This window comes from Cervus elaphus, chromosome 27, assembly GCF_910594005.1.
Source record: "Cervus elaphus chromosome 27, mCerEla1.1, whole genome shotgun sequence".
NCBI classification, from domain to species: domain Eukaryota; kingdom Metazoa; phylum Chordata; class Mammalia; order Artiodactyla; family Cervidae; genus Cervus; species Cervus elaphus.
Window position 1 is genome coordinate 43,006,249 of NC_057841.1, and position 22,114 is coordinate 43,028,362.

Here is a 22,114-nt window from a genome sequence, read left to right on the forward strand (position 1 = left end):
CCCAGCTTTATTGGGAGGGAGGCTAACTGATGTAATAAAATATACCATGAACTCTCTTGCTAAACACTAGGGTTAGGGTTAGGGTTAGTCTACCTTTAGAGTTGGGGCTTCCCTGGTGGCTCAGATGATAAAGAATCTGCCTACAATGCAGGAGACCCAGGTTTAATCCCTGGGTTGGGAAGATCCCCTGGAGAAGGGCATGGCACCCCATTCCGGTAATCTTGCCTGGAGAATTCCATGGACAGAGAAGCCTAGCAAGCTATACAGTCCATGGGGTTGCAAAGAGTTAGACATGACTAAATGACTAATACACCTCTAGAGTCAGAATAGAGATAAGGAAGTTCACAAAAATTAATGTGGAATACTGAATTTCTTCTCTTATTATTGAGGGGGAAAAAATAGTAAAATGAACCGTTGGCTGCTTTTTCTTTTATACCATTTATGAAGCATGATCCTTTACAAAACCAACTCAACTCTGCAGATGAACTGTCATTAAACAAAATAACAGAAGCAGGAAAATTGTTCTCTGCCTAGAATATTTTTTAAAATGTAAGGATATTCATTTCATCTATTGGTAAAATCAGCCTGTATAGATGAGCCTTCACAATGTTACCTTGATCTGTCCGCCAAGCCCTCCAACAAACATCATGGTTGAGTTGTTTACATCCAGAACTTTGGCTGTTCCAGGGGATTTACTTGTTTTTGGTGGAGGCTTTTGAGCTGCGCTCATTTCCTTTACGCTCAAGGAACCAATGTTCCCAAACCTGGGGGTCACAGACAGTTGCAAAAAGAGCACTTTCAGAATGACAAATCGGTCCACATGTGTGCACACACACACATCTGTTCTACACACAGCCTCCACCGGCTTCTCCCCACACCTCCACTGGCCTCTCTGCATTTAGGTTTGCCCAGCCCAGGCCTAGTATGCACTCTAGAAACTTGGGGAGTATTGCTTCTAGTGCATCAATTCCACCCTGTTATGTCCTTGCTTACAATAGTTACAGATAATGGACTAAATATGTTTCAACAGCCCACTGCCTTTGTTATAACCCCGTTTTCTCAAATAACAATGTAAAAACCACAAATTCCCAACAATACCATCATAACGACAAAATGTGATATTACAGAAAAGTGAAGAGAAAGATACACATAGAGCTGCTTAACAGTAGTTGCCTCTGGGGAGGAGTTTTATTTTTTATAACCTTTATTATTTTTTGGCAGAACCACATGACAGGCAGGATCTTAGTTCCCTGACCAGGGATCAAACCCTTGCCCCCTAGAGTTGGAAGCACAGAGTCCTAACCACTGGACCGCCAGGGAAGTCCCTGCAGGGAAGTCCTTGGGGAGGGGCTGTAACAGGAAGAATTTCCCATCCTGCCTCAATTCTAAGAAAACAACCCCCCCCCACCCCCCAATGGTTCCCTCCTGGCCTGCCCTCTGCTTGTCCCACTGCCAGCCACATGGCATCTCCACTATGCTGCTCGTTACTGCCCTCTTCTGGGTTGGCTGCCCAGACTTAGACCTGACATTCTGAAGGTAATACAAACTTTTAACTTTTTTCTTCATTTGATGGTTGATTTTGGCAACAAAGTTTATTTCTCTTGTAATAATGAAAAAAATTCCTACAGTAAATCTAAACCAAGTATTCTTTCACTATAATCCTACTCCCCAGAAATTTCAAGGACTGTTACATGATATTACAAACATGTTGTTGTTCAGTCGCTAAGTCATGTCCGACTTTTTGCGACCCCATGGACTGCAGACCCCAGACTTGCCTGTCTTTCACCATCTCCCGGAGTTTGCTTAAACTCACGTCCATTGTGCTGGTGATGCCATCCAACCGTCTCATCCCCTGTTGCTCCCTTCTCCTCCTGCCTTCGATCTTTCCCACCATCAGGGTAAACACGTAGTTACTTAAAAGATGCAGCTGAGAAATGAGAGATGTTCAGACAGAACTTTGTCTGTTACCTGGTCACATAGATGCTGTGCCACTTGTTGTCATCAATCGGGAAGTCTGGAAACTCCAAGCGTGTTGATCCAGAGCCCAAATCCCAGAGGAATGCCACTTTTCCTCGCCGCATCTCCACTGCCAGGAAATCAGCCTGGGGTGTGGGGCATGAGCTGGGGTTAGTCCACAGGCCAGACTGTGGGCATGACCACTGACATACTTTAAAGAAGGAGTTCTTACAGCATTTTCTCTATTCTTAAAAAGTAAAAATATGAACACAAAAAAAGACCTTCTATTGTCTTTAAATGTTCCCCTCCCCTGGAGCTGGAGCATGACCCGAAGGATTGTGTTGGGAGACAGTTCCACCATTGGCCATCAGTGCCCACCACCCTTCCCTGGCTTGGCCCTCCACGGAGCCTCCCATGAAGTTCTCCAAGAAAACTCACTGGGGTCAGCAGTCTCTACAGGGGTCATAAGGGAAGGCGTTGCACTTGTCTGTCTGCCCAGCCTGAAAAGGCAATGCATGGATGCGAATCATGCAACAAGACAGATGCCCTGAAACCCTACAGCACGGACCGACCTGTGCTTTGCACCTTGTGTCTTAAGAAGACATTTCAGATGGCATTTGTGCTTGCTAGTATCTTCTGCCCAAGCGTCTGACCCGTTCCCACCGACACAGCCTAAAGAAGCAACAGTCTTCCCCAGGGGACTTGCCCTCTGGGAACCGTGAGAATCTCAGTGGGTGGAAGAGTCTGGGGGAAGCTTGACAATTCTGACGTGTCCCTCGAGGTGCATGCCTCCGCTGCTGGTGACAACTGCCAAGGTCGGCTTCACAGACTCAAAGTGAAGCTCCGTGACTTCAGAGGTCACAGGAGACATTACGAAAAGCTCTGTCCCCACAGCTCACAGTTAAAGGGGCAGAGGGAGGAACCACTCATAAATGCCACTCCCCTCTTTACAGAGATACAGTTTCACAATTTGTTTTCAATCTAATATTACCAGCTTAGCAAAAGATTAGTTACCTTAGAAGCACTAGTGATTTCATGAAGGCCTTTTTTTTTTTTTTAACCAAAAATGTACCAGTTAAGAAGATATCCTCTGGCTTAAGAGACTCAGCGTGGCTTCCGAGGGTCATACTCACGCTAGTACTGCTGCCCAGGTAGAAGAGAAGGTTGTCGGGTTCACTTGTCTTCACGTTGAGCGTTAGGCTGTTGTAGTTGGTAGAAGAAATCTGGGGCTGGTAGGCCCGGATGCAGTCTCGGTCTGCAGACACAGCAACTTTGATCTGGAGAAGGAGAAGAGACGTGTCCCCAAGTGCCTTAGAGTCATCGAGGACACACGTTGGCAGCATGCCTGGGGTTCAGAAATGCTGTGCTGTTTCAACGCTTCGCTGCTAGGCAGGATTCCTCTCCGGATAATAGTGCTGTGTGTCTCAAAAGATGAAAATCGGATGGGGCTGAAATTTACTCCATTCGGCAAAATATTTTACTATGGAAAAGCAAGTCATGGGATTTTAAAAAAGAATGTTACATAAGGAATGCTATTTTGTGAGCTTGATTCCTTAAAGATAAGGAGTTTTTCTAAATCACTTTGGAATCTTACACCTGACAAAGAAAGGCTATTTGACGATCATTTACCTGGGAAATCCCGTGGATAGAGGAGCCTGGCAGGCTACAGTCTGCAAGGTTGCAAGAAAGCTGGATGCAACTGAGCATGCATAATATGTAGTAAATGGAGGGTTGATCTGTCACTCAGCAAATATTTATAGACCAGTTATTTCACTCATATATCGCCCTGGTAAATAATTACTTGCACATAATCTTTATATTAACCCACAAGATGATAAGTTTATATTAACCAGAGCACTTGGAACCATCCGTCAGGTTTTTTATTTGGCAACTGGAACTAAGGCAGATGGAAACCAGAGCCCTTATAAACCTCCAGCTCTTTTCCCAAAGTGGAATCACTCAGGGATCAAAGAATCCAGAGCTGCTTTTCCTTGGCTAGAAGCTTCAGGAAGGTAAACATGAGACCAGAGGTCAACCTTATTGTCTATAGGTCCCCAGGAGCACGACAAATGATGTTCTCTCAATCTTATTTCCCTGAAATACCTCTCCTTTAGCACATGGCCAAGGATGGCCAGGAAACATTCTCTCAAGCTGTGTGTTTTATGCAGGTAGTGACCTGGATTTGAGCAACATTCATGTGATGCTAGCTGTTTTGTCAGAATTCTAGAGATGCGGCCCATACTGCACAAGCATTCTGGAGAATACTTGGATTATAACAACACCGAGTTGGGAAAATGATGGAAAGAACACCGTATGCAACCAGTGAGACTTCCAGCAATGCTAATACTTAGATCAATGTGTTTGTACCATCCAGCGAATCAGTGGGGATCTAGAAATCTAGGCCATGATTATAAATCTCCATAAGGACACAGAAATCTTTTTGCTAACAACATTCTGAAACACACAGAACAAAAGCAGGAATCAAGGAAAATTAGACTCATTAAATATACTTAATGTAAATATCAACACTGAATATTCATTGGAAGGACTGACGCTGAAGCTGAAGCTCCCTTCCTTTGGCCACCTGATGCCAAGAACTGACTCATTGAAAAACACCCTGATGCTGGGAAAGACTGAGGGCAGGAAGACAAGGGGGTGACAGAGGATGAGATGGTTGGATGGCATCCCTGACTCAATGGACATGAGTTTGAGCAGACTCAGGGAGATAGTGAAGGACAGGGAAGCCTGGCGTGCTGCCGTCCATGGGGTCGCAAAATGTTGGACATGACTTAGCTACTGAACAACAACAAAGTAAAATATGTAAGTCAAGGCTTTAAATACACTTGGAGACAAGGCTGTGAGAAATCGGGCATTTCTGAGAACTTGTCAGTAGAAAGTGTGACCAAAGCCCTCTGCATAGGAGACCCCTGGGATGTGTGGTTCCAGGAACTTCAGCTGGCAGGGTGGTGCCCGGCTCCCAAGACCCGTGGGCCCCACACTCACAGACGCGGCTTGTTTCCGGGCCTGGCTGATCAGCAGTTTGATTTCTGACAGGTTTCTGCTTAGGTTCTCTTCTAACATCTTCAGAGGCTTCAGCCGATCCAATAAGAGGTTGGCTTGTGTTTCCACATCTTTGACTTTTCTTCCAGCTAACAAAGCTAGTATATGAAGGTGACAAGAAAGTTGGCGGGGGTGGGGGGGGGGCGGGGAGGAAACAAGAGAAATTAGCTGGTCATTACTAATGCGCTGGATATATTAGAATACCCAAATCATCAAATCCCTGACATTTTGGTAAATATATAAAAAATGCACCAGCCCAAGGCAGTACCCGAGGCCCTTCTCTTCCTTTTTAAATGCAAATCCAGATGTTGCCACATTTTTATTATTTAGGATTGCTGTCTGCGAACACCCATGTGCCCTGGGCCAGCTCACGTGGCATGGCGCAAATGTTCCTAACGGGACAGGAGACGGTGACCTACTGGTCATCGAGGAGTCTCGGAGGAGCTCGTCTGTTTCTTGTAACGTGGCGTTAACCCTGGACAGGTCCGTGGACGTGTTCAACAGCTTCTGGCTCAGCCCCATGACATTCCTGAGTGTGCTGGTGGCGCTCTGGTTTGCAGACATGGCCAGGTCTTTGACTATGGCTCCTCTGTCTCTGACACCTGAAATAAATTTATACTCAAGTACATACGCTGGTGGTTATAAGTGGTTATAACATGCATAAAACCACAATGAATGTAATTTTACACAGAAACATGTTACAGATTTTCCTTCTGGTCCCTGAACACAAAAGGGGGCTTCTGTTTAATGACAGTATTAAGGCTGCCTGTCACATGTGCTGGGGTTTCCCTGGTGGCTCAGTGGTAAAGAATCCACCTGCAATGTGGGAGACACAGGAGACGTGGGTTGGATTCCTGGGTTGGGAAGATCCCCTGGAGTAGGAAATGGCAACCCACTCTAGTACTCTTGCCTGGAGAATCCCATGGACAGAGGAGCCTCGGGGGCTGTCCATGGGGTCGCAAAGAGTCAGACACAACTGAAGTGACAGAGCACACACACACATATATGCTATCACTTCCTTTTTTGGATGAATGAAATGTTTTTCATTCAAGAGCGCCAAAGAATTGATGCTTTTGAACTGCGGTGGAGAAGGCTCTTGAGAGTCCCTTGGACTGCAAGGAGAGCAAACCAGTCAATTCTAAAGGAAATCAATCCTGAATATTCATTGGAAGAACTGATGTTGAAGCTGAAGCTCCAATACTTTGGCCACCTGATGCAAAGGACTGACTCATTAGAAAAGACTCTGATGCTGGGAAAGATTGAAGGCAGGAGGAGAAGGGGACGACAGAGGATGAGATGGTTGGATGGCATCATTAACTCAATGGACATGAGTGTGAGCAAGCTCCAGGAGTTGGCGATGGACAGGGAAGCCTGGCATGCTGCAGTCCATGGGGTTGCAGAGTTGGACATGACTGAACTGAACTGAAATGTTTTTGGTGACAACACTCTATACTGAAGTATGATTTCAATACACAATGAGATTACAAAAGCAACTGCTAGTTGCCATTTGCTCAGCATCTTATATGTTAACAATCTAAACTTATTTGCTCCCTTTCAGATCATTCCTTTCTTATAGTCACTAACAGCTTCTCCAAATCATTCCATGTCAGGATAAGAAGGTTTAGGAATTTAAACGTGAAGGTGCCATAGAAGTATCCTAGGCCAGAGGAAGTGTATTTGCCCACAACTGGCTGCTGAAAATAACAGCAGAGTAAAAACTAAGTGGTCACTAAAGATAAACTGGAGTTCAATTATTCTAGAAAATCTGGGTGACAGTTGTTTTTTTTTAAGGCACTTTATAAAAGGGTTTAACACAAAAAGGACAAAGATTAACACTAGAAGAAGCTGGACGCAGGGTATACAGGTATTCTTTTAATTCTTCTTGTAACTTTTCTGCAAATGTGAAATTGGTTCCAAATAAAAAGTTGTTTTTGAATGTTTGATCAACATACACCATGTATCTTTAAAAACAGATAAATAAAAGAAAAAGAAAATTTCAGATCAGGAAATGCTCCACTCTTCTAACATAGTGAGTCAGCCCAAACTGTCCCAAAGTCCAGCTTCCCAGGGTAATTTTCATGCTTATAAAGTGACCGATACAATGAATCTGAAACTTGGGCAAACTCTGAGATATGTTGAGGGACAGGGCGGTCTGGTGTGCTACGGTCCATGGGGTTGCAAAGAGTCGGACATGGCTGGGGGACAGAACAACAATAAGATGAACCAGCAGACAGAAGAACTTGGGAGATGTTTTCGGTATCTTGCAAGACTTAAGAAAAAAGAAAAGGCTGAAGGAATGTAAGATAAATAATGCACCACAGTGCAACTTGCCTGTGTTAAAAAATTACCCTATTTAAAATTTTAAGGAACACTGCATTTTCAAGCCATCAGTATTAATCTATTTTAGAATGCTTATGGTCTCACAAAGGAAGATTTCCTTAATTTCCAAACAAAAATTCTCTAAATTATCACATTTATAATGAATTTAGCATTTTGCCCTAAAGCAGGAATATTTCAGCTTCTTTACTTGCTAGCTTCTTTAAACGTATCTTCTTTCATCTCAGGCTCATTTTAGAAGTTAGCAATTAATATGATTGCATAAAGAATCTAAAGCTTTATTTTTTCAGAGTATAATTCTACTACTTCAATGTAGGTGTTCTGAAGCTATAAAAAATACAGTACTCTTCCTTCCAAACCATATCCCTCTGCAAGTGAAAATTCTGTCAGTCTTGGTTTTGTTTTGGGTGAGGGGTCTCCATCGGATTTGCGGCAGGTCTTCTGCTCACATGCAAGTGTTTTGCAATGAGAAGATATTAATTTAAATCAAGAATCCCCCCTTTCCACTTACCTTCAGGAATTGCTCTAAGTATCAAGAGTGATTCGTTGGTATGCCTGGTAATTTTATCAGCATTCTCTTGAAATCTCTTTGCAGAATCTTTCAATTTACTCAGTTCCAATGTGATACCTATTCAAAGGGGAAAAAGTGTTCCCTTTTAAGCTGACCCTAAAAAGTTGCCTGGGTGACAGTTTCATCATTCCTGACCCATCTATAAAATCAGCAGCTTTCTACAGAGAGCCCAAATATTGAAAGTTTGTCTAACAAGACTTAGCACCACTCAACCCACACTCAAATTGTATGCTTGGGTGTTTACTTGATAATTTTTTACTTTGTTTTCCTTCTCACTAATATTTCTTAAATTCATGTTTGATTCAATTAGAGCTCTAGAGTGAAAAGGGCTTCCCAGGCGGCGGTAGTGGTAAGGAAACCACCTGCTAGTGCAGAGGACATAAAAAGATATGGGTTCAGTCCCTGGGTCAGAAAGATCCCCTGGAGGAGGGCATGGCAATCCACTCCAGTATTCTTGCCTGGAGAATCCAAGGGACAGAGGAGCCTGACGGGCTACAATCCATAGGGTTGCAAAGAGTCGGACACGACTGAGTGAGCAGCTGCAGAGTATATTAAGGTGATAGATACCTATCTATCTATATATCTATAACTATATATCTATATAACTATATATAGATCTATCTATATACATATAACTATATGTTATAAAGCTTGTTTGTTTCTCTTACAGAACAGAGTCATCTGCCATTCTGCATTATGCTTACTGACTAACTCTTACATGTGCCAAAAATTACTTACTGAAAGTGGTTAGGAAAAATGAAACCACATTGGTATTTTTTTTTGCATAGGTATTTTTAATAGATAAATCAACATTGATTTAATCCAATAACTTTATGAGAACCTACCATGGCTCTAACACTGCATTAGCCCTGTGCAGAAGACAAGAGTCACACATAATACGACTCTTCAAGAAATGGTAAAACCCTGAGATGGACAAGGAAGCACGTGAGGTCACAGGTATCCCGACAAATGCTGTGAGGACCAGCCTGAGCTCAGGAGCTACAGCAGTGAGCAGAGGGTTTCGTTCTCAGGGGAGGCTTGTCGAGTCTATGGAAGATTGGAGGGGACTGCACAATCAAAATTATATGATGTGTCTAGGATAGGAAATTGGAATATTATTGTGACAAAGAAATGTTAAGATTCAACTTGCTCCAGGAAAGAAGAATTTCTGGCAGTATGTTCAGAGGTGTGTCCACAATCACTCTGGCATCAACACAGCCCGAGCTGGGAACTGACCTCGATGCTTTCTGCTCAGGCGGTTGCCTTCTCTGAGAAACTCCGAACTGCGCCGGAGGGCCGCTCTCCCATTAGAAACAAGAGATTCGGAAGCCTGTGAAACAGAACAATTTCAGCGTGAACCTGGAAGGCGGGGTGGGCTCTTGCTGGAGGTGGAGAGAGCAACTCTGTCCTGTCAGAATATCCCCCAGTGTCCTTCCCAAGAAGGAAGTCAAGCAGACAATTGGCAGGGACAACTGAAGTAGTCCTATTAACATATATGCTAATTTGTGAAGAGAAAGAACACAGTCATTTTTAAATCTATAAACACAAAAACCAGCCCTTAAATGAAGATGTTCACCACGGGTAAGAAGAGATGTCTAAGGTAGATATCAATTAACATTATCATTTTTGTTCTAAGAATTATTTATGACTTAGATGGCTCAGCAGGTGAAGAATCTGCCTGCTGATGCAGGAGATGCAGGAGATGTGGGTTCAATCCCTGAATCCAGGATTGGGCACGGAAGTAGTGTAATATGAGCTTGTTTAAGGCCCACTATTTACTCCCACAGGAAAAGACAGTATTTTTAATGCATTAGAATATATTACGGAGAAAGGAATGGCAGCCCACTCCAGTATTCTTGACTGAGAAATCTCATGGACCGAGGAGCCTGGTGGGCTACAGCCCACAAGGTCGCAAAGAGTCGGATACGACTGAGTGACTAAGCATGCAGGGAAAGCAAAGGCACGTGATGACAGAATTCCACCAGAAAAGAATCTTGACAAGTGTAAATTTAAGCCACTGCCTCTCTGCTTGAGCACCTCACGGAAGGTTCACTTGACCACAGCGCTGAGAAAAAGCAGGCACAGGGAAACCTGGGGGGCCTTTCTTACCGCGCTCGCCTCTTTCACAGTTCCGAGAGCATCTGTCGCCAGCCTCTCTGATTCCTCAATCAGGCTCTGGATGTTGGAGTGGACATGGGCTGCGCTGGTGGCATTCAGGGACACATGTCTGACATTCCCAAGGCCACTGTGCAATCAGCACATTTAGAGACGTTATAATCAACAGAACTGAATCTGCCTACTGTTCCTAAAAGCCTCCCACCTTCTTCTCCTTAGAGAAACATCATCAACGAGAAATTCACGAGTCTGTGTCAGCATCTGGACTCCCCTCTAATTCCAAACGCCGTCTTAAGAAGCTGTGGTCATCTTGTCTCCGTAACACTAAGAACTGCTGCTTAATTAACACCCAAAGAAGAGATGGTCACTGTGTCTCATCTTTTAGACCATCCAGTCTTTCATCTCTGTTCAAATCCCCTGCCTGTTTGCACTGGCTGTAATCTCTCCTGCTACACACATGTTCATTTTAAAAAGGCTTTCTTAGCTAAGCATATGTGAGGATGCTGAAGCTTATTCCTCAAACAGTATACACCAATTTGATGAAGTTCACCAGGGGTTTGGGAGGAGGATGAGATAATACTTCAGTCATCTGAACTTCACTCTTGTAAGGAGACTGATCACTCAGGAACTTGCCAGTTGATAATGGTGCGGGTTCATCCAGCTCACTCTCGCTTCAAAATGAAACCTGACAATAGACACCTCTTTGCCTGCTGAGTAGGCATTTTCTCCCCAAGGTTATTGAGTTGGGTGATTTCCAAAGCAGAAACCAGCAGTTATTATTTGCTACTACTTGACTGGCAAAAATTCAGTGATTTACAAATAAAAGACAAAGTTATTTAATTCTGTGCATCACACCAAACTGCTTTTACAACTCATACTAAGTAATAAAGATTTTGTTGTAGCTACAGATGTAGTCAGAACATCCTTTTCCTTTTTGGAAAATTAGGAAAGATGAGAAAAGGAGAAAAACTAACTGAGTACGTAACTCCATTTTCTGTTACTGATTCCGACAGCAGACAGAGGCAGTAGAGCTCAATGTAGCACATGACTCACGCAATAGTTGTTTTTAATTGATTTCGTTGTGTGAGCTCATCTTTTATGGCAGCACTCCTCAAATTAGAAAAATACTTATTTTTCTCCTTCCACAAAACACACCCAACACACAGAAACACAAGTATTCCCAGTGTGTCCAGACTTTTTCCACTCATAATTTATAGCGGATTCTAAAGAAATAAATTTACTAACTCACAATATTGTGTAAGGCCTTAAACCCCAATTCCCTCATTTGCTGCCATCAGATCACCTGGGGACTTAAGAAAAAATTTAAAGTACAGGCCATATCCCACAGTCTGGTGGACAGGGGAGGGGTCAGAGGACAGAGTAATCAATACTCTGAAGTTCCCCAGCCTCCTCCTGCAACAATTCAGGAACCATTGGCCTAAAGTCGCACTTCTCATTTAAAGGCACATCTAACAAACTGAGGATATATTTGACAAATATCCAAAAATATATGTTAAAGTAATGAGTATAATGGTAACCTTTTAGGCAGTAGAAAATAATGGAGATGGTATCTTTCAGGAGGTGGCAAATAGATCCTCAACACTTCTAACAGTCCAGGGTGGGCAACCACAACCTGCGTCCATGCAGAAAGCCGGCTGGATCACAAGTCCCAAGAAGGCAAGAGGCATAAGGAAATCAGCATCTGGTTCTGTCCATGTGCAAACTCAAAAAGTCCTGAGTACCAGGTAGATACTGAAGGCTTTGATATCACAGCATAATATTTGTTTTCATTCCTATCTGCTTCAGTTCACATTTTTCCATCGTACATTCCTGCTGATGGTCAAATACACTACCAGACTTGGAAGGAAACCCTCCTTGTCGTGGAAATAAAAGAGAAGCCTTTGTTTTTACATACAATAAAGAATGTGACTCGACACCATGAATGAAACAGCCAGGCTTATTATTCTCTCTGATCTGCAGATCGCAACCTGTGGGGTATCTGCCAGGGGTGCCTCACCTGTCCAGAGCACTTGCCAGTCTCTGCAGCTCGGCGGCGTGATCCTCCGCCCTGTACACAAGCTCCAGCGCTCTCCGTTCAGACATCTGCATGACCAGGTCATCCACGTGGCGCCTGATTTGGGCGGTCCACAGTAGCAGCTCGTCCCGGTGTTGCTCTAGTTGCTACACAGAGATTAACACTGTGACCACATGTGCGTCTGTTTAACAGCATGTCTGGGGCCTGGGAGGCTTCCCCGGAAACCCCGGGCTGTGCTGAGTTGGGACTCACCACGAGAGCCTCTCCCAATGCGTTTGCAGGAGCAGCGGCCGCATCCAGCAGTCCTCTTCCTTCGGCGATCAGCGCTGATGTCAAGCTCTGTTCTTCCTGAACACGCAGCTTCTTCTCCTGCAGCAAACATCACCTCTAAGGATGCTTCATAAAAGCAAGCTGGCCTCTGAACCTCGGGTGCCTGACACTGTGTGCTGCAGTCAGCCCTCGGGGCTCATTTTTTAAGGAGTAAAGGATGACATCATTTACATGGGAGCATTTGGGACCAGCTCTAAGGGGGCGAGAGCTGGCAGGACTCACGTTGAACTCTCGCAGGTTGGCCCCGATGAGGAGCAGCAGCTGACCGCTCTCCTGGGTCTTGGTCTCTGCTTCTCTCAGGAGCTCTTCTGCAGCCCTCACATCACTGTTGTGTGTCGAAAGGAGGCTGCTTACTGCTTCTTTTAACACCGCCAACTCTTCCTGTGGCTTCCGGTAATTTTCCTGAATTTGTGACAATAAATCTTCGGCAGCCCTGGGAACATAAAAGATGGTGAGAAATGAACAACAAAGCTCACGGCATTGATGTATAGTGAAAGGAACTTTTACATATCCCTTCTCAGTTTCATCTCGAAGTCCTAAGTGGTACATGGCAATCCCTTAAAAAGGGAAAAAAATTTTCTAAGGCCGCTATACATATGGCAGGTTTACACTTAATCCTTAACGATCTTTCTTGATTTAACAAACTTCCTAACATATTTAGTGGAATTAAAGAAACCATCTCAGAGGATTTGAATTCAGAAAACTGGGGCCACAGCCTGCGAATGATGGCAATTGAAATCTTCGTTACAATACGGTCAGAAATTGAAAAAAAGAGATGTTTCAGTGATTTGTTCCAAAGTCACCAATGTATCCATACAATACAAAGATTTTTCTTGCAGCTAGTAAAGAAACAAATTTTATAGAAACTTTCAAATTCAAATTTCCAGGAAGATACAATTTGTACCACTTTGGTAAAAGCAAGCTTCAAGAAATCAAAAGACATTTCCCCCTATTCTTTTACAAATGCGTTATCAAATTGCTATTTAAATCAAATTTGAACTTAAAGCTATATAGAATAATATAATTTTCACACTACCAAACTTTGCAGTGGTTGAATATATCCTATTAACCTCTTCCCTCAATTTATTAGAAGAACTTTGAATATTTTTGTGGAGACTGCCTTGTAAATCCCCCTTAGTTTTCATAGATTATCAGATTGCTGGGCTGAAACACCACAAAAATTTTTCCAAAGGTATATATTTGAACTCTGACATTATTAGGGCACCAACAGGAATTATTTGAACATTCTTGTGATTTTAAGAATTACAAAAAAAGATAATAAGATGCTGTATTATGATAGTAATAAAGAGAACTAAAAATAGTACATGGAGACACACAAAAAAGTCCAATATATTTCTAATATCTAGACATGAATCCTTCAGTTCATATTGTTAAAGAAGGTATTGCTCTAAGAAATTTAAAATAGAGATCAAATTGTCATCTATGAAATGACTTTATCATCTAAACCACGATCAAATGACATGATATAGTTGACAATGACTTGAAAGACTACAAAGAAAAATCACAAAACCCCTCAGCACTCCTTATTAGCTTCTTCCTGTACAATTCAATTAATACAGTAAAACACGGTTTCTCGAGTGGCATTTCTCCACCACACTAGTGCCGTGAGCAGGTAAGCAAGTTCCATGAGAAAAGGCTGCACGGTGCCACGTATTCAGCTGTCTTCTTCAGGCTCACTGTGGAGATTCAAGATTAAGTACTCAGCCTGAAGACTTGTGGTAAAGATCTGGCCTCTCCTTAAGAAACTGGAAAACATTCGGGCAACACAGCTACAAAGGATCATTTGCAGGGTGCCATAAAGGGAAAGATGGGCTTCCCTGGTGGCTCAGTGGTAAAGAACCTGCCTGCCAATGCAGGAGATACAGAAGACACAGGTTTGATCCCTGGGTTGAGAAGAATACCTGGAGAAGGAACTGGCAACCCCCACCAGTATTCCTGCCTGGAAAATCCCAGGGACAGAGGAGCCTGGGGAGGCGACAGTCCATAGGGTTGCAAAGAGTCCGGCGCAACTGAAGTGACTTAGCATGCAGAACACATCGGGTTTCATATTGTCCTGGAGGTTCAACATTGATGGAGTTACAAACATTCTCTGGGCCTCAGTTACTTCAGTTGCATCCTTCCCACCTCACAAGGAGGTGAGGGTGAGCACAGGCAGAAGCGAGGTGGGAAATCTACGGCTCCCCACTCACCGGGCACAGAGGAGTGCCCCGTAGACAGCGGTCCCCTCCCCATCTCCTGAGTCCTCGCCCAACTCTGAGCTGCCCTCGTCCAGCCCAGAGTCCTCTCAGGGCCCTTCCTGGGCCCTAACAAACATCCCATAATTAAATTACTAGTCCTTTTCTCCAAAGCCTATGTGACAGTAAGTTCCACCTTTTGTTTTTCACCCAGCAAATCAACAACGTCAAAAATCCCACTCAATGATGAAAATATATATAAACTCAGTTCTCCAGGGTCCTGCTGGTAGAAGTGGATGTTGTTTTAAATTCCAAAACTTGGGATATCTGTTTTCTTTAATTAACAATAATCTTCTGATGTTCAGGCTGGCTGTCCATCACTGCAAAACTTCTATATAACCTGGCTCACCCCTTACCTCCTTGGAGCAGTTCTCTCGTGGTTACTCTAGATACTGCCTCCCGGGCTTAAGTCATAAAAATTCCCATTGAATAAACGATAACTTTCAAAGTAATTAAAAACCATGTAGAAAATAATGTGGCAATGCAAGTTGGGAATCCTCAAAATGAAAACTCTGGTTAAATGACTTCACTTCTTAATATTCACCTTGATAAGATAATAATGTAAAATTCAGAAAAAGATTTTGATTTAAGTTATTCTTTAAAATGTTATTTAAAATAGCATAATGTATTAAAATAGCTTAAATTACAGAGACTGGAGTTTTGATGGAGTGTAGTGTGACCACTGAAACCAGTACTTAATCAGACATTTATCAAAACCTGGCAGAAAGACAGCTTTGCTATTGCATCAAGTAATAATTTGTGTGAAAATACTAAGGAAAAAAAAGCCTGAAGGCAAACTGAAAGTTTCTCGTGACCACGTCTAACAGTTCTTTGTGATCTGTTTTTCAAATTGCAGGTTCCGATGACAGTGTGCATAACTGAGCAAAATTATTCTGGCATGATGTTCTGCCAGTCTGTCATAGAGCTCACAGCTTTGGCAGTGGCCACCACCTGTGTTTGCTTCCCGTGAGAGTTTCCTGTATTATACTTAAATCTTCAATAAAGACAGTATCAGAAGGTTTGTATGTTCACACTAAGTAGAAAAGGTGTTTCAGGGTCACAGAGGAAAACCAAACCTACGACATAACAGCACAGGCAGAAGCACTGCCATTGATCACACTGTGCTGTTGGTGGGGGGAGCGGCACCCCTCTCTTCTCCAGTAACAGCCTGCCCCTCTGAGAACTTAATTTCCTTCCCCTCCTCCCACCTGCCTCCCTCCCTCTCCGATATCACATTCTTCCCTCTAACTGGTCGTGTCATGAGCGCTGTTCAGGAACTTACTTGAGTTCTCGGGTGGCGTTTCGGTGCAGCGGCAGGAACCGCCTTTTCCGCAGGACTTTCAGCAAAGCCGTGATGTTCTCCTGCATGTCCTGAAGAATCGAGCTGGGGACCTGGACATCGTCATCCAGCGTCCGATTTAGACTCGTAGCCTTTTCAATCATTTCTATGGAGAAAGTTCATCAGTCACTGAATAAGTCTCTCAAAAGTAGACAGTCCTAGGATGGGAGCACTTAGAACCTTCTCCCGTGAGGCTGCTCTGCCCACCTACACTGGGCTGACCCTCTAACCAGGCCAGGTTAGTCCGTGTATCCAGTGCGCTCTGGACATGCCCGGTCAACACACTTAGGAGGGGCTTCCCTAGTGGCTCAGTGGTAAAGAATCTGCCTGCCAATACAGGAGACTCGGGATCGATCCCTGGTCTGGGAAGATCCCACAAGCCAAGGAGCAACTAAGCCCTTGCAGCACAACTACCAAGCCTGCGCTCTACAGCCCAGGAGCTGCAACTGCTGAGGCCACATCATGAGTACTGAAGCCCGTGCGCCCCAGAGCCCGTGCTCCGCAATAAGAGATGCCACCAGAATGAGAAGCCCTCGCACCACAGCTGGAGAGTAGCCCCCCTCGCCACAACGAGAGAAAAAACCACGCAGCAGTAAAGACCCAGCACAGCCAAAAGTAAATTAAAAAAAAAAAAAAAGTGTTTAAAAAAAACACTCAGGAACCTGAGATCCCTGGTTTATTTCCTGTCAGCTTCCCCGGTACCCATGAACCCTGTCCAGGCAGGGGCTGAGGCACCATGATCACTGCAGCATTCCCCGCCCCTGCCAGGAACATCTGCATGGAGAAGCTCTCAGTAACGTTTACTCTTTGAACAACCACCAATACTTGATACTACTCCTTTTAAAAAAATGTCTTTTGTCCTAATAATGTCCTTACTTTCTGCCTTAGAAAGTCTGATTGTATTGGCTCAGTAGTAAAGAATCCGCCTGCCAAGGCAGGAGACCTGGGTTTCGATCCCTGGGTTGGGAAGATCCCCTGGAGAAGGGAATGGCAACCCACTCCAGTATTCTTGCCTGGGGAATCCCATGGACAGAGGAGCCTGATGGGCTACAGTCCATGGGGTCGCAAAGAGTCAGACACGACTGAAGTGACTTAGCATATTGTGTGTGGACATGGGAAGGCCCCAAGAGTCCAGTGCAAGTCACGGCTATTCAAGTGCTGAATGAAGAGAGTAGGCTTTTCCTACCAAATAAGCCAGACTCATCAAGCAAAGTTCTGAGGACACTACCTTCGATGTCTGTCTGCAGCTTCTCGGTCAACTTAATGAGGTCCACACTCTTGTCCAGGATTCTTTCCGTGGCCCTGGTCACCTGCTCACTACGTGTCAACACTCTGTCAAGCTGACGGAAAATAAAGGCCTCAGGTGAGTTTCACTCTGAATAAAATGCAAGCTTCGGTATGCCACATGTTATCTCTTTTAAGCAACAAAACATATTCCAGAACGCAGAAAAGGTTTGCCATCATGGAAGCCAGGGTCAACAGTGCAGGGCTGGAAATGGACTAGGTGGTTCATGAAATGATGGACTGCTCACTCTTGGTGAAAAAAGATGGGGCATTTTAAAAAGCAGCCTAATTGGCTATCAAACCACAGACTCTCCTGTGTGTTGCCACTGTGGTAGACCTCATGTTCATGTTAGGACCCAAATTTGCAGAATCTAGAAAATAAAATCTTACTAATTTGTGTTGACCATGAGAACTTAGTCAAGTGGTGAAGACACAGAGTTAGGCAAATAGACCAGCTTCTGCCAGGCTGGACACCTGATACCTCCCAGCCTCATCCATAACTTGGAGTAATTATAACACTTGATCACAGGACTTCATGAGGATTACATGCGATGATGCCTGTTAGTTGCTCTCAGCTGTTGTTTTTATTAGGGGTGTTCTAATTTGTGAAAGGCTTCCCTGGTGGCTCAGCAGTAAAGAATCCATCTGCCAATGCAGTTCATTCCCTGATCCAGGAAGATCTCCTGGAGGAGGAAATGGCAACCCACTCCAGTATTCTTGCCTGGGAAATCCCATGGACAGAGGAGCCTGATGAGCTTACAGTTCATGGGATCACAAAAGAGTTGGACATGACTTAGTGAGACTAAACAACAATTTGTGGAAAGGAAGGCTGTCTGTAATTTCTAGGAATGTAAAGTAACTCACTGAACTGAAAGTCGCTCAGTCGTGTCCAACTCTTTGCGATCCCATGGACTATACAGTCCGTGGAATTCTCTAGGACAGAATACTGGAGTGGGTAGCCTTTCACTTCTCCAGGGGATCTTCCCAACCCAGTGATTGAACCCAGGTCTTCTGCATTGCAGGCGGATTCTTTACCAGCTGATCCACAAGGGAAGCCCAAAGTAAGTAACTTAGAATGGTTCTAAAAGTGTTTTCTAGTCAAAATCCAAAGAGAATCTTCTTTAATGGATAGAAAGAATTTATTTTAATTGGCTTATCACTTCCTACCAAACGTTTGCTTGCTCAGGTACTTCAAAAGCCCACACAGAAACCTTTAGACTTTTCCCAAATGGTCACTAATTCTAAATTAACAGAAGCCAAGCTACTGCATGATTGTGCACATGTGTGAACATTGAGAGACAGAAACAAGACATACATATACACAGATGGGGCTTCCCTGGTGGCTTGGAAGGTGAAGAATCTGCCTGCAAAGCAGGAGACCTGAGTTTGATCCCTGGGCGGGAACATTCCCTGGAGAAGGGAACGGCAACCCACCCCAGTATTCTTGCCTGGAGAATCCCGTGGACAGAGAAGCCCAGCGGGCTACAGTCCATGGGGTCAAAAGTGACTAACACTTTCACTTTCAAAGACATACATCTATGTACTATATGTGTGCGCACACACATAGGCACACAATTTTAAAGTGAAAATCATAAATTTGACAATAGGCCTCCCTCGCCATCTGCAAATAAGCAGGTTCTTTTCTTGGTCACTAAAAACCATTCATCTGGTCTGGGCTGAACAGAATGAATAACCCCCTGCTGACATCAAAGCGAACTCTCCTGCCATTCAGACCATCAGAAGTAGGGGCGGAAGTCTGAGTGTTGCCGACACCCCAGGAGGAGCTGCCTATACTGGTGTTGGGGGCCGGCGAGGGGGAAACTCAGGGCTCACCATGTGCAGTGAATACAGGATGAGGAAGAGACCCCCGTCTTTTCATCCTGCCCAACCCTGGTTCACAGGAGAAAAGAAGCAGTGATGTGAGCTGACAGCCCGACTCCTCCTTCAGCAGAGGGGACAGCAGAAAGTAAGTCAGGGGCCTTGTCCCACCAAAGCCAGAGACTGGCTGCATCAGAACCTACTTAATCTGACTTTACAGTAGCTGGAACACAGCTCCTGGGAGGAGGGGGCTGCTCTGATCTGTTCAGAACCTTCCAGGAAGTCCCCATGCCAGTGCTCACAAGGGCTGGGGGCGGGGGGGGGGGGCAGGTGGAGCGGACTGTTTAAGTAAAGAACTTACCTCCCTTTGCAGGTCCTCCGTTTGTTCTGAGACGCCTTCAAGTTGAATGTTTACCAGTTCTTTTTGCATATTTTCTTTTAACACAGAGTCCTAAAAGAACGAAGAAAACAACTTATAATATTTCAAAATAAGTCTTCGGTTCTTAACTAAGAATCGCCTGTCATTAACTTTTTCGTTCACAGAAAGAAATTCTCTTTTCCCTGACACTGCGTTAAAAAATAAAATGAATCACATTCACTGAAGTTTGGATTACAGAACATGTTTCCAGACTGCGGACTTTTGCATTATATTTCCTATTAGATATAAACATAAAGCCTGGTAGGCTGTGCAGAATTGACACTGCTTCAGTTCCTGGGTGGATCTGGCTGAATTTTAACAGCAGAGTCACATAAATTTTAACTGTAATTGCTAACACCGAAAAGAAATGCTTACGAAGCTAAAATACAAAAGTATTAAGCAAAGAAAAGCCTTTATAATTACTAACAATTAAGTGCTTAATTTATGCCAACACTCCTCTAATTTCTTTACTTGTGTGATGCTACTCAGACCTTATAACCACCCGTGAAGGGGCAAGACTATTGTCTATGGTCAGCACAGTTATTAACCTGCCCAAGTCGCTATGCAGGTCAGCAGTGGAAACAAGAAACAGTTGAGGATTCAAAATCTCAAGCTCCGGAGTACTTTATATAAACATAAAAAGTCATACAAGGGAGCTGACAAAGTGCTTTAAATGGGGGCAAATCACTTAAGAGTTAAAGTTGAAATCAAGTGTTCATCTCACGTGGTAAAAAATAGTCATACAGTTGGAAACCAAGCTGATGGAAGGTGGTATTTATTGATTGTGTCTATGGTGAGTGGAAAAGAAATTTCAACATTTGTTTCTTTTCTTTTCCCCTTATCTTTGAAAACATTTTGTTCTATTTCAGGAAAAATAAAGTAGAAACACCTCGTATAGTTTCCTAAACTTTATTAAGTCTATGGAGAACTGACCAATATTAACAAGAATGGATCATTGAAGCAGCTGAATTGCACACATGTGCGCGCGCACACACACACACACACAAACACACATTGGCATTATGGCATGACGTGGTGAATTAAATACCTCAAATTCTAAAGCATAGGCTTTGGGCCAAATTTAGACTCATTTTTTTCCCCTAATTAGAATAAAAAATGCTGTCTAGCAAGTCAACTTCTTACCTTCCCATCGTCTTTTGGACCCAGATCAAAACACAGATTTTAACTAAACATAAAACTATGATTTATCCCCAGAGATTTTTATATAGTCTTCGAGGGAGGAGGAACCTTTGTGCCCTTCAACTCCAGTTAAGAATAATACACTGATGGAAAACAGTTCCTCTTCATTTAGCACGTTAAAGACAATGCCGTCTCAATTCATTTTCTGTGTTTGTTTTAAGAGAGCTGCTTTTTGTCCAAAGACCTGTTATAAACAGGGGCGAGTGGACCTTGTCTTATTCCACAAGGTAGCAGGAGGAGCAAAGAGGAAGAATTTATACACAGGAGGCATCTGTGGATCAAGTCTTGAACAATCAGGGCTGTTGCACGGTGAAACCAGTAATCACGTGGATGATGCAGTTCTCGGTCAGGTTCAAAGGGAGAAGGCTGGGGACCTCCCAGCACCAGACACTGGGACTGAGACTCCTGCACTGGTGGAGGACAGACAGCATGACCCCTAGGGTCCCAACCAACTCTTCAACTTCCTGTGACACACGCTTCTATCCATCTCTGTGTTTGCAGTACTTACCCGGAGAGACTTCGTTCTATTTTCCAGGTCTGACAAAACTCCATATGGGAGAGGGATGGTGCTGGTGAGGTTCACAGACAGGATGGCATCCCCAACATGAGTCAAGTCATTCAGCAGGACACCCACACAGTCATCATCACAGGCTACAAGAAAGAGGATGTTCAAGTTACAGCAAAGAGTCTGCCCGGGTTCCATGGGTGACCATAGTGTCCTATAATAACAACATCTAGGGACTTCCCTGGGGCTCCAGTGGTTAAGAATCCACCTTGCAATGCAGGGGATGCAGGTTCAATCCCTGGGCAGAGCAACTAAGGTCCTGAGCTTAGTCTGCTGATGCCACTGGGTACTGGGAAACCATCCAAGAGGAGAAACCCTCCTTAGCCCTTTGGAGGGGTGACACTCACAGACACAGTCGCTTTCCACCAAAATGTGCCTCGGTTCACAGTCCCCGCAGCGGAGCCCCGTGGCCCCCGGCCGGCAGACGCACTGCCCGGACCCGCGGTCACAGTCGCCGTGGACAGAGCCGTGTGGGCTGCAGTCACACCTCTGGCAGGTACCGCCTAGCATCTGAGGGTTCCCATAGTAACCCAGTGAGCACCTGCAGAAGGAGATGGGAGGACAGAAGGCAGGGTCCACACCAGTGAGTGAGTGAATACACAGAGCAGCCACCCCAGGACAGGCATCACTTCTGCCTCGTGAAGTGCAGAGGGCACAGGTCTGCTCACCTCCCTCTGCACTCTATTCCCTAAAAGGACAAGATGGTCACAAGAAAGTGCCTTTACCCGCCCTATTGCCCAGGAGGTCTGGTTTTGCATTGTCAAACCGGTAACAACTCCCCATTACTTCTGTAAATATGTCCGATGCATATAAAAGGAGCAGGCGACATAC

General features: G+C 44.2%; 1 protein-coding gene across 1 annotated transcript in view; it reads right to left on the reverse strand.

Moving 5' to 3' along the window:
* The window catches only part of LAMA1 (laminin subunit alpha 1), a 122,918-nt gene that overhangs the window by 19,729 nt on the left and 81,075 nt on the right, over positions 1–22,114 (reverse strand). Inside the window, exons 32-47 of the mRNA XM_043889529.1 lie at positions 21,631–21,824; positions 21,227–21,369; positions 19,462–19,551; positions 17,227–17,338; positions 15,942–16,104; positions 12,627–12,837; positions 12,327–12,443; positions 12,057–12,220; positions 10,034–10,169; positions 9,161–9,254; positions 7,865–7,981; positions 5,436–5,618; positions 4,960–5,114; positions 3,090–3,233; positions 1,969–2,102; positions 614–764 (exon numbers count right to left, since the gene is read on the reverse strand). Of these exons, the coding sequence (XP_043745464.1) occupies positions 614–764; positions 1,969–2,102; positions 3,090–3,233; positions 4,960–5,114; positions 5,436–5,618; positions 7,865–7,981; positions 9,161–9,254; positions 10,034–10,169; positions 12,057–12,220; positions 12,327–12,443; positions 12,627–12,837; positions 15,942–16,104; positions 17,227–17,338; positions 19,462–19,551; positions 21,227–21,369; positions 21,631–21,824 (2,308 nt within the window). The remainder of the gene's footprint in view (positions 1–613; positions 765–1,968; positions 2,103–3,089; positions 3,234–4,959; positions 5,115–5,435; positions 5,619–7,864; positions 7,982–9,160; positions 9,255–10,033; positions 10,170–12,056; positions 12,221–12,326; positions 12,444–12,626; positions 12,838–15,941; positions 16,105–17,226; positions 17,339–19,461; positions 19,552–21,226; positions 21,370–21,630; positions 21,825–22,114) is intronic.